Here is a 13,138-nt window from a genome sequence, read left to right on the forward strand (position 1 = left end):
TGGACACTGCACATGTCAACAGCAAGTAGTATTTAATGCCTCTAAATTAAACACATTTGTACATAAAATCACAACACTTATGCGGCTTCTGCAGTGCAGCTCAACCAGCTCATGTATTACACTCATACAATATTCATTTAGGGGCCAGAAGGAACTTTTTAGGGTGCAAAATGTACTGAAAGGCTGCTGGCACAGTTTGTAGGACAGCTCTGGCTCTGGAAGCGATTAGCCCTCAAAGCTTGGGTGAGTATATTGCAGAGAGACAAGGGCGGGTGGGAGCAGTATTGTGTGTGTGTGTGTGGGACATGGAGAAGAAACTTGTGTGTGTTTTGAGAGAGAAGGAGATTGGGGCGGTTCTGTTATGCAAGCAGTTCTCAGTATGCATGTAGATTGGAAGATGTGTGGCTCCTGTGGTTGGCTGTCCCCTGTGTCACTGCCTTTAAAAAACAGTTGCCAAGAGAAATGTCTTCTTTACAGGCTTTGGCTGCCAGATGCTGGGGATAATGGATAGGACTGCAGGAGGAAAGATGGAGAGGTGTGTGTGTGTGTGTGTGTGTGTGTGTGTGTGTGTGTGTGTGTGTGTGTGTGTGCAGCCAGCAAGTGAACACACACACATATTAGCACACATTTGCACACTTTGTGGGCAGGGGATCACTATAATGCTGAAGTAAGGCGTGAATAATTCATCTTCAAGTCACTTTTTGCCACACACACACACACACGGTGACACACAGGGGAAGTATTAGGCCTAGTAAGTCGTGTCACACTAAGTCGCCATGAATGAGCATACGGTTTGGGCATGCTTACAGATTCCAGAGGTGCCACATTTTGTGGATGTGTGCGGGATGGAATAACTGTGTGCGTCTGTTGCAGCTGTGAACCAACACACGGGGCGCCAGTGTGTGAATGCGATAGTGTGTCTGCAAGCGGCAAAGCCAGTGACACAGGAATGTGTCATAGTTCCTGCAAGCCACTCAGCTCCTAAACTGCAGCAAATAAACATTCCTCTGCTGCTGTGTCAGTGCTGAGCCCTCGCCCACTGTCGCTGTAAAACACAGCTTGTAATTAAAACCAAAAACTGAGCATTTCTGCCTTTGTCTCCAACAGTATTACTAGATTAGAGATAATGGCCCCATGCCTTCAGACATTTCTCTGGGCTGTTTATTGACTCAGAGATGGCCTGTTGTGGTCCAGATGATGTCAAGTGAGGCCAGCTGATAATAAAACAATCAGAATCATCTTTACCGATGAAGCAAAGCAGATACAGTAAATTTGACTAGCTGTGGTTTGTCATATTTCACTGTGTAGCACCATCTACGCAAGTACAAACCCCTTTCCAAAAAGTTGGGACCTTGTGTAAAACGTAAATAGAACAGACTGCAATGATTTGCAAAAACTTTTCGACCTTTATTCAGTTTAATACAGTACAAAGGCAAGATATTTTATGTTCAAACTGATAAACTCCATTGTTTTTTGTAAATATACACTCATTCTGAATTTGATGACTGCAACATGTTTCAATAAAGTTGGAACGGGCATGTTTACCACTTTTTCTTTTAACAGCACTCAGTAAGTGTTTGGGAACTGAGGACACTAATTGTTGAAGTCTTGAAAGTGAAATTCTTTCCCATTCTTGCTTGATATACAACTTCACATGCTCAACAGTCTGAGCCTCTGTTGTTGTATTTCTCGTTCCATAATGTCCCACACATTTAATGAAAGACAGGTCTTGACTGCAGGCAGCCTAGTCGAGTACTTGCACTCTTTTACTATGAAGCCACCCTGCTGTAATATGTGCAGAATGTGTCTTGGCATTGTCTTGCTGAAATAAGTGGGGACGTCCCTTAAAAAGACATCTGGATGGCAGCATATGTTTCTCCAAAACCTGTATGTACCTTTCAGCTTTAATGGGGCCTTCACAGATATGACAGTTAGCCATAATGCCATTGGCAGGAACACACCCCCATACCACCACAGACGCTGGTCCCTGATGTCAGTGCTGGTAACAGTCTTCTGTGAAGGACATGACATCCATGATTTCCAAAAACAGTTTGAAATTTGGGCTCACCAGACCACAGCACACTTTTACACTTTGCATGAGTCAAATCTCCTACGAGCTTGGGCCCAGAGAAGTCATTTCAGGATGTTGTTGTTATATGCCTTTTGCTTTGCACGGTAGAGTCTTAACTTGCACTTGCAGATGCAGCGCCAAACTGTTTTTTCACACAATGATTTTCCTAAATGTTCCCATGTAGTAATATACTTTACACAACTATGTGGGTTTTTGGTGCAGTGCTGCCTGAGGGGTCAATGGTTATGGGTATTTTATGTCAGTTTTTGGCCTTGCTCTTTCATGGAGAGATTTCTCTGGATTCTCTGCATCTTTTAATGATATTATGGATTGTAGAAGGTGTTGAGAAACATTGTTCTAACCCTAACTGTTGGACTATTTGCCCACACAGTTTTCCACAAAGTGCTGAGCCTCACCCCTGAATGACTGAGCCTTTCAAGGATGCTCCTTTAAAACCCAGTCCTGTCACCTGTTACCAGTTAACTTGTTAATCTGTCGAATCCAGATTCCAGACAGGTGTCTTTTTTGAGCATTCCACAACTTTCCTAGCCTTTTGATGCCCCTGTCCCAACTTTTTGAAACATGTTGTAGGCATTTAATCCAGAATGAATGTATATTTACAGATAACGATAATGTTCATCAGTTTTAACGTTACGCTTCTTGTCTTTGTTTTGTATTCAATTGAATATAAGCTCAGAAAATATCTGCAAATCATTGCATTCTGTTTCTCTTTCCGTTTTACACAGCGTCCCAACTTTTTTTGGAACTGGGGTTTGTAAAACAGCACATAGTGCGATCCAGAAACATCATACATTCAAATCCAGTGTTGGACAGATACATTTGGATGAAGAGTTAACATTCAATATAGCCAGACACATATTGCTGCAATCTATCACTGCCTGGTCTGTTTGATGTGAATAAATGCGGGCTTCATCCCTGCTGACAGGTGAAATGATGCACAGGCTCATGTTGTGTCACATAGATTCAACCACAGTTTGGGCTCATATTTCATGAGCTGAAACATTGCTCTGTTCTACCCATACATTGTCAGATGTCTGTAAACATATTCTACTGTTGGTTGTCCTTGCCCAGAGTCTTCCCCTGTCATTACAGCTCTGTTTACAGCAGGACTAACAGTGTTTGCTAGCATATGATCCCTCTTAGAATATACAGCGGTTTAAAGTCGCACTCTGACGCACAGTTTTCCACCTAAAACACTTAATCCCAGTGGAACCAATTTTGACATGTCACTTTATCTGTTTGTTGTCTCTTGTGTCTGGTCTTGCCAGGTTAACCATTCACAGATGTGTGATTGGGGAGTCTAACCTTTTCTTGTTGGATAATTGTTCTCACTAAATTACTGCCTGTGTGCTCCAATTTGTTTGTCAAATGCTACTTAAAGGTTAAAGCTGACCATTCAGTGACTATGTTTACATACACAAATTATTACAGTTTTTGCCCTTATCCTGAAAAGGACAATGGGCTTCAAGCATGAATTCTTTGCATGCACAGATTTCATCTTAAATTGTGTGTGCAAACAATTTAAGAACTTTTGTGGCATTCATCAATGCCTACTTCCTTCTCATTTGTTCTTGGGTATGATTTAAGTGTTCCTTAGACCACACATAAGTCAAGACACACAAAAGCCAACTTTTCTTTTGTGCTGTGAAATGTTATAAAGAGAAAGTAACTTAGGCCTACTTTATGAAATCACAGAAGAAAAGTGTTATACAGCTATTTCTTTACTTGATAAATATTGACCTGGTTGCACCTGACTGCAGCCCGACAGGTTTGGGTTTCACACGGCACTTAACTCTACTGCCACTTATATGGATTTATTGGGTCATTTCCATATGCTAATTGCAAATTTCCTGGCACACATATCCAATTTAAGATCAAGTGTAAGTCATTAACATACTTATGTGGGTAAGAACAGATTTTGCTGTCAGGGTTTAATTGATTGCGTAGGATTTTCTTATTTTCCTCTTATTACTTTGTACTTTATTATAGAAATACAGCAGAAAAATAAGAAAACATTCATGCATGAGGCCCAATATTTACATTAATGATAACGATGATGAATATTCCGGGGCGGCACGGTGGTGCAGTGGTTAGCACTGCCGCCGCACAGCAAGAAGGTCCTGAGTTCAATCCCCTTTCTGTGCAGAGTTTGCATGTTCTCCCCGTGTCTGCGTGGGTTCTCTCCGGGTTCTCCGGCTTCCTGCCACAGCCCAAAGACATGCATGCTAGGTTAATTGGTGACTCTAAATTGCCCGTAGGTGTGAATGTGAGTGTGAGTGGTTGTTTGTCTATGTGTGTCAGCCCTCCGATGAACTGGCGACTTGTCCAGGGTGTACCCTGCCTCTCACCCAATGTCAGCTGGGATAGGCTCCAGCAGCCCGCAACCCTTACGGAATAAGCGGTTACAGAAAATGAATGAATGAATGATGAATATTCCAGTAATATTCCCCATTTATATGCATCATACTCTGATTATGGAAACCCAACATGAAGAGACTCAGGCAAAAATCATGTTCATGTACAATTTATTCACATTATATCTAGTCACATTTGCTGAATTCCTCACTCTCTGATGTGTCCCTGAAGTTGTAGGAATTTGGTGCAGGGATCTGCATCTTCACTATCAAAAGAGCCATTTTTATCCAAAAAAGAAAAAAAAAATCTGTGTGGGGCTGCGACTATTGACTTGCCCAGCCACCAGTAGAGAACCATAGATAGAGCCATAGATGTTGACTATCACATTGTAGTTGGCGAAATATTAAAACTTTTTTTTTATGAATTTGGTGTATAGACTGTATATTTCATAACAATGATGAATGAAAATTCATATTTTTTTATTTTAATTAATGCATTTATTGTGCCAAAGACAAAGTTAGCTCTGGAGCTGCAGGTTGATGACCACTGAACTAGCATGTAGTAGGAAACACAGTGTTACCTTGAATAAATTACTGTCTCTAGGTTTGACCATTGTTGACAATGTTTGGAATAATTTAAATACTCAGCAAAAACAACAAACAAAACAAAATATACTACATATGTCTAGCATTTTTAGACACCTTAATACAGAAATGTTACATATTGTAGCAATAAATATGTAGCTCTTTCAACCAGAAATGTTGGATTTTCTTTTGTGCATGAATCACTACTCCAGCCTTGCAAACTGTTGGCTAGCTGGTTTGTTTACAACACACTGAGCTGACCGTAAACAGGCAAACTGTGGTCAAAACCCCAATTGAAACACATATTCTGAAGGCGCTGTATACATGTCCAAAGAATGCTCCTAAAATCTGAATAATACCAGCATATACCACATGCCTTAATCGGAAAATGCTACATTCAGAATAAGGATTATAAAGGAATACGCTGTTTACACGGCCTGTATCAAATTTAGAATATTGTCATACTCTGAATAATAATGGAAAGTGAGTGTGCATGTGAATGTAGCCAGTGTTCGCAATGGACTGAAGACCACTTTTAGGTGTTTAGTTAGAGGTGATGTTTCATGGTGATGAGGTGTTTATCTCAGCAGTCTTGAGGTTGAGAAAAGTATTTAATATCAACAAAAAAATGGGCCAACAGACAGAGAGAAGGGCTGTGACGCCAAGACAATCAAGAGGTCATGCTGGGTACGTGCAGAGAGGTGGAGGTGTTGATAACTCCTAATATATTATCACCTCATACAGATTCACTCGTGCTCGTGTGTGTGTTCACATGCAGGAGGCTACAATTCACAACATACACACGTGTGAAGAGTGCTGGCATATCACACACGCATGTACGCACAAAACACCGCAAAGTTCTATCCCTCCCACCTTAACTGCAGGGCTTGCTCTCCATCTCGCTCCACAGGGGCACCGAGCCTGACCACAGACATCATACTGATTGCTCACCATGGTCGAGTGGTCTGTCCACATTCCCACCCTGATTCACTATGTGCACAAAACCCAACAACGGAAAACAGCGGTTTGAGAGTGTCTGGAGGTTTGCGGACAGCAGCGAGTGTCCGCTGTGTCTCTCCTAAATCTATCCTCCTCCTCTCATCCCCTCGACTGCCCTGCTGCCTGCATACCCCTGGAACATGGGAACAGCCAAGCTGTTTCAAGCACGCCCAAACTGGAGTGTGTGTGTGTGTGGAATGTTGTGAACATTTAAGGGATAGTTCAGATTTTAAGAGGTGCTTAAGCCATAGTTGATGTATAACCGACATTAGATGGCCGTCAGCATGCTCCTAGTTTGGAGAAACAGCAGGAGAACTGGTGTAGGAAGCTAAGCAATGTACTGCTATAGACAGGGTCAGCAGCAAAATGTATTTTAGTCACTTAAAAAAGTATCAGTTTAATTGTAGGCTTTATTTAAAATATTTTCATTGCTTTATCCTGCCATCAGACAGCCTTTAACAAAAGGAAACTGCCGTTATATAAGCCAAATATTGCTCCCCAAATTGGCCTGCACGATGACGGTAAAAAAAAAGTCGTATTGCGATTATTTTGACTGAAATTGCAATTGCAATATGTGATACAATGATCATATGTGCAATGATCATAAAAATGATCATATTTGCATTACAATTTTCAAGTTCACTGAAAAAAACATGATGATGTTACATTTATTGAAGTCTGTACCAAAGAAACATGTTTTTCTCCATCTGGTAAAGAAGATTTTGAGGCCAGGATACCTCATTATGATGCTGTTTTCTCAGATTTTTCCTTCTCAAGAAATTGCCATATATTTCTGGTTCTCTGATTTGGATATTACACTTGGGCATATTGTGATTTTATTGTAATTACAATTAATTGTGCAGCCCCTGTCTGCAAACCAACCAGATGTCACTGGCAAAATCAGTAAATCAGAACACAGGAGTTGCTGGTCTAACGCTGACTCAGTCTCTTAGTTCGTTTGTGTTGTTGTGTGAGTTCAGTGTTTTAAAAGTTTAGCTCGGATTCACTGAGGTCACCCAATAACACAAACAAATTAACTAATTCAGGCCAAAAATCAGAAAACCTGAAGCTCCTGTGCTCTGTGAGGTAAAATTACTTTTTTCCAAAACAGTCAGGTGGATTTGGAAAAAGCAATATTTGTCAGTTTCTCAGCTGAAAAGTCTGCACAGTGAAACAGTTAAAAAAGTCTAAATATAGCATACACTTAATCTAATATTGATTTGCTTAGGTGGGCCAAGGGCTCAAAATTAAGGGTGTCCCATGGTCCCTGCGACAATAAAAATAGCACCTGGAAAACAAAGATAAGGTGTCTGGGACGATTCTGGGACAGAAGAGAAACATTCAATTTTCAATTCAAATTTGAAAATTGTGGGATGACATCTACACAAACTCTACACTGCATCACACATGGTTACACGTGTATGTATGTAAGTACCAATCAGAAACCAATTTGCATTTGCACCGTGGTTTGATGCATTTATTGATCAAACAGTGAGAAATACACAGAAACAGTAACCGTTGACTGAAAACACAGAGAAAACTGATTATAGCCAAATACTTGCAGTGGTTTCAATTTTTTATTCAAATATAAGTGCAGGGAACAATTAGCAGAACTTTCATGGAAGAGCAAAATGAGTCAATGCTATTAAAGTTATTAAACTACATTTACTATGTAGAATGTAAAAATAGGAACTTCAGTTTGGGACAATGGTTGTTGAGTATAGGACAGTTAAAAGTACAATTTTGGACAGCTGTGGGACATGAAGGAAAAGAGTTCATTTCAAGCCCTGGGTGGGCCTTTTTTAGATGGCTAAATTACATTTGCTGCTGACCCTGTTGAAAGCAGTGCATTGCTTAGCTTCCTCCACCGGTACTCCGGCTGCCTCTCCAAACTGGAGGCCTGCCAACCACCATCTACTGTAGGTAATACAATGACTACGGATAGGTAACACATACAACCCTGCTTCAAAAAAATTCAAACTGCCCCTTTAACTAGAGTGCGTATGCGTCCATTGGCTGGGACGAACGTAACCTTCCATCTCTCCTGTGTGACAGGTTGTGGCAGGTCGGTAGATGATGAAGTGATGGAGATGTTAGGAGGCCACGGCCATTGTGATGCTGGGTGGCTGTTGCTCTGGAACTGCCATCTGCCGAAAAGGTCAGTTGCTAGGGGACGATTCTCCTGAACCGTGTCTGCCTCCCAGCTGCCATCCACACACCCACACATACACACACACATTCACACACACTGGCTTGAATGTGCACAAAACCCACACACATATGTACACATTTGCACACTCACACTCTTTTCATTGTTTCCAAGAAATCTGAATAGATTTTTTTTGTAAATTTGACCCACTCTATTGACCGCTATTAATCCACCGGGTAGTTTTCTATAACTTTAGGTGAGGTTTATTTGATTAAAATTCTTTATATAATAAGTATGTGATGAGGTTGTAAATGCATATCTTATTACATAATAGTTCTGTGGTCACTTAATGACACCAAACAAATGCTTCTGATTATTACATGAGCAGTGTAAGGGTGTTCCTGTCATAACAATGCCCCTAATTAATTGGAACTTGGCCCTCAGTCGAATGCTAAGATTACAATGAAATGTTTGGGCAGTATGGGAAATCAAATCAGCATTGTGTGCCAGATCCAAGCCATGCCACATTGTCCATCACAACCACTGTGAGCAGCCTATCATTCAGTGCGGTGACCCAAACCCAATTCTGAATTCCTTATCATACGCCCTTCAAATTAAAGCCAACTCCACCCAACGGGCAAACATTTATCCACAATCTAGCAGGAATTTTAATATGAAGCTGCTGTGTGCCTTCATTATGCTGTATCATCTTCTCTGCATATTCTGTGGTGATTGACCTGATTTCTGCATTATTGTGAGGAGAACAATTTGGGGAAGTGAAAACTGGTTCTTTTCTCAAGCTTGAATCATGAACACCATGTTTTTTTTTAAATAGCACTCTCACTCTCAGCTCCGTGGAAGCCCATTTCTGTCAGTGTGATGAAGTAAGAGATCCTGTGAGTCATTATGATGAGAAACCTTAGCAAAATGATGAGTTAGTATCTCAAAATAATCACTTATCCCAAAATAATGACTTCTTATTTTAAATAACAATGTAGTATCCCCAAATACACAAGATGTTCTCAAAATAATGACTTACTATCTCAAAATAACATCTTAGTATATCAAAACTATTAGTTAGTATCTCAAAATAATAATTTACTTATTTCAAAATAATGACTTAATACCTAAAAATAATGATTATTTCAAAAATAATCTAAGAATTATCTTGAAATAATGACTTAGTATCTCAAAATAATGATTTAGTACCTCAAAATAATAGCATGGTATCTTAAAATAATTAGTCTCTCAAAATAATGACTTAATATTGCAAAAGCTTTCTTAAAATTATGACTTAGTATCACAGAATAATAGGAAACTTTCTCAAAATAAGGACTTAGTATCTCAAAATAATTAATTTTCAAAATTAGGACATTTTATTTCAAAATAACAATAAACTTTCTTAAACTAATGACTTTGATACCAAGTCATTATTTTGACAAAGTTTCTCATTAGAATGACACACATTGCTCACACATTTTTTTTTTTTTTATCACATTGGTGGAAACGGGCTTCCATACAGGTCAAACGTGGGCAGTGTGGCTGCAATTCTTCTTGTCAAGCTACTTAATTGGCAAAACGGTTCTATTAACTTTGACCCTGAACCCCCTGTTATGTTGCTCCTGAGGTTAGGGGTCCGATGAAGACAGCAGATAGTGGTTCAGTTATTTTTATTTTTTTTGCTGATGTGTGGGAAAAAAAGATTTATCCTGAAAGGAAACTGACCATGTAACAATTAGTAAGCCTCGGGAGCAAAGTATTTGTTGACATGAGCCGAGAAAGTGACAGAAAATATTGCTGCAATTATGTGATACAGTACATTCTGTATGCTGATCACAACAAGCCACAACTGGATGTCAATGTGTTATTATCATAAGATACTGGCAATACAGTAACTGACAGGATCCAAACCAACTGTACAATTTTGTGTACTCGTCTTTTTTTCATCCTCCCTGTCACACTCTCTTGCTCTCCTTCCTTTTTCCCCTCCTCACACCCTCACCTCCAGCTTGTGCCTGTTTCTCCGCCGGCCTTCCAGAGACAGTGACTTTTGTGTGGCGGAGCTGTTGTTTTTGTTTGTGCGCTTCTCACCATGGCTGCCTGCTCGCCGCCTGGCAGCCCCGTGTGTCAAAGGTGGCTGCAGCAGAACAGACTGTGGGAACAGCCGGTTAGCCTCCCCTGGTCCCCTGCTCCCCAACCAGAGGGGCAGCCATCAATCCAGCGCTCCCCCTGCCCCTGCACACACAAATGCCCAACCAAACACACACTCACACAAAAAGCCTACAACGCTCACACCCTCTCCCAATAATCCTCGGAAGCAATTTCATCTCGACTCGGGTGGCGGCCCATTGTCGCCAGCCCCTTCAATCTTTCCTTATTAACTCTCGCTTTGTCCCGCATCCGAGCTTCTGGACTCATCTCTCCTACATTCCGATCGGCTCTGCTCCCAGCACTCCCAGGCAACCTCCATTCGCTAATCCCACTGCATCCCCCACCAGCCGCCCCACCCCAAGGAACTCTTACTGCTTTTTTTTTTTCCAACCTGCCGATCACCTACTTACAGAGTAAGGTAGGGGCATTAACTCCATGGGTTTTCTGAAGGCAGAGCGTGAAGGCGGGGTGGGTGAAGGAGGAGGCGGCCACAAAGTGACTCCAGCCCAGACAATTAGAACAATGAGCCGGGCCTGTAGGGGGCTAACTCGCTGCGTCACGCCTGGACGGTGGGGTATTTTGTCAGTTTAATGAATTGTCCGTCAGGCCAGGGCCACATCGCAGGCTGCGCAGGGAGAGGCCAGCAGGGACCCAGACACTAAGTCGGTATTTATTACACTGCCTTTGTCACTAATTGAGCTAATTATCACTGACTCCTCAGCACTCCCACAGGCAGCACCCCCTCCTCTCAGTCCTCTCAACCAACTCTCTCACTCTCACGCCTGGGATTTGAACTCTGCCTTCCCTCTTCTTTTCTCAAATCTGTCTGCCACTTTCTCTTTTTCTTTTGTTTCTTTCTGTATGTCCATTATTGCCTATCAATTTGCTCTCGAGCAAGGTATCATTTTCTCATTTAGAAGCTTTTGACTTTTTCTCCATTTGTGACATACTTGAAGCAAAATCATACTTCCACCCTTGTTATCCAGTAATACAGACAGAAAATTATTGTTTAAGAGCAGTAAGATGTGTTACTCTGGGATCAATATAAATTTGAAGTTCTCATCTTTCTGTTTTGTTTGGCCACCCACCCTTATGTGACCCCATATTTTACAGTATTTTGATTCAGTTTGCTCTGATTTCTTCTTTGTATCCCCCTAGGTCTGCAGATTTTAACTTTCTGGATTCATACATTCATGCCACAGACATAGCAGCCCCTTGTTACCCCCCACTTTTACCCTGTAACATCTGGGGCCTCATTTATATAAATGTTCTTTGACTTATACTTGAACTTAGTCTGAAGATAACCAACAGTGTGCTTACATTCGAATTATGAAGATACTGATCATAAAAAATTTGCTTACAAAGGTTTCCAGAAGCCCATTTGTAACTTAAGTACCTGTGATTTATAAATCTACGTATACTGTATGTCAGACTGTCAGACGACAGTGATGAAAAAGTTGTTTTCTAGATATTCTCGGGTATATTTTGTGGTATTTTAGAGTTTGTCTTTTTCAGGAATATGATTAAGAGCTTTTGTTGACTCATCCTGCACTCAGGAGCATTACGAAATTTGTGTCCAGTGAAACACTTTCTCACTTGTGACACAGTGGAGCATGAAAGGAGAATACATCCGTTCACCAGAGCGGACTGCAGTCTTTCTGGGAGCTAAGCCTCCCACAAGTGCAACTTTATAACTTTATTTGCTGATTTGGGTGAAACTGGATCGCATTTTATAAAGAAAATATTTTCTGGTTTTCACTCTGATGTCATCCAGCTATTCAACTTCAACTCTCGGTGAGCTGATTACTCAGCTTTCCTGATGGACAGATGGCTGTAACTTACTTGTTGCTAAAATAGCTAAACAGAACTGTTAACTGCCATTAGTGAGCAACAGAACTGGCTTCTGTAAACGCCAATCAGTGTCTGCAACTTCGCTAGCTGCCTGTTTTACAGGAAACACATAAGCAATGAGCTCTCCGCTTTCATAGGAACTTTAAAATTGACAGCACCTGACTTACAATCAGCGATTTCCTTATATACCTATATGGCTAGCACAAATGAGGGTTCAGTCAAGAATAGCAATGGACCAAAGAGAAAAGTAACTTTCTGGAAGACTAGTGGGTTGCCAGACAAAACCAAATACGGAATTCCTAACACATTTTTTGTAAAGATAATGTAAAGTTCACCACAGGCTAGGATGCATATGCATCCCAAACTGCAGTACTTCCAACATAAGATTGACTGTAATTCAAAAAATTTCTCATCCCTCCCCTTGGTCCTATGCTGACCTGTCTGCCCTTACAGCTACATCCTTGTTGCTCTGTTGTTAGGACCTTTGGATAGTTGGGTGTGTATTGGTGGCCTTACTTCGCCTCCACTGTGCTCTATCTGAATGACCCTGGCTGTTCCTGTGCTGTGGTGAGAGAAAATGGAAAGCTTTCCAAACTCCCGTGGTTAGTCAGGTTGCCAGGGGCTGGGGAGACTCTAGGTTTTCATTATTTTTCATATTATTTCATTTTTTTTCTTTGTGACATTAAGCAAACGAAGCAAAACATTCAATGCAGTAAAATCCTATACTGTATAAAATAAGGTATGTGGCTGGATAAGCAGGGGCCGTCCATCTCTGTGGTTGGGAGCACAGATGCAGGGATGTTTTGTGAGCAGGAGAAAGAGGCTGCTTTGGTGGTGGTAATAGGATTAGGCAAAGGACACCCAGGGACAGGCTTATATGTTCACTTGGTTGGTTGTCAAAACTATCTCAAACAGAGAAACTACAACAGACATAATGGCATCTTTTGACACATTCAG

At 41.1% G+C, this 13,138-nt stretch overlaps 1 protein-coding gene across 3 annotated transcripts in view; it reads left to right on the forward strand.

Annotated features, from left to right (window-relative positions):
* Nucleotides 1-339: 339 nt before the first annotated feature.
* wnt10b (wingless-type MMTV integration site family, member 10b) overlaps nt 340-13,138 on the forward strand; it is a 29,865-nt gene continuing 17,066 nt past the window's right edge. The window contains exons 1-2 of one of the 3 annotated variants that reach the window (XM_084721019.1): nt 340-535; nt 8,086-8,188. In XM_084721019.1, the coding sequence (XP_084577145.1) occupies nt 8,115-8,188 (74 nt within the window). In that variant the 5' untranslated portion in view covers nt 340-535; nt 8,086-8,114. Of the gene's footprint in view, nt 536-7,599; nt 8,256-13,138 lie in introns of those variants that run through there. The other 2 variants (XM_084721017.1, XM_084721022.1) reach the window with 2 other exon arrangements.

This window comes from Lutjanus erythropterus, chromosome 6 (genome assembly GCF_056507025.1).
Source record: "Lutjanus erythropterus isolate fLutEry1 chromosome 6, fLutEry1.hap2, whole genome shotgun sequence".
NCBI lineage: Eukaryota > Metazoa > Chordata > Actinopteri > Lutjaniformes > Lutjanidae > Lutjanus > Lutjanus erythropterus.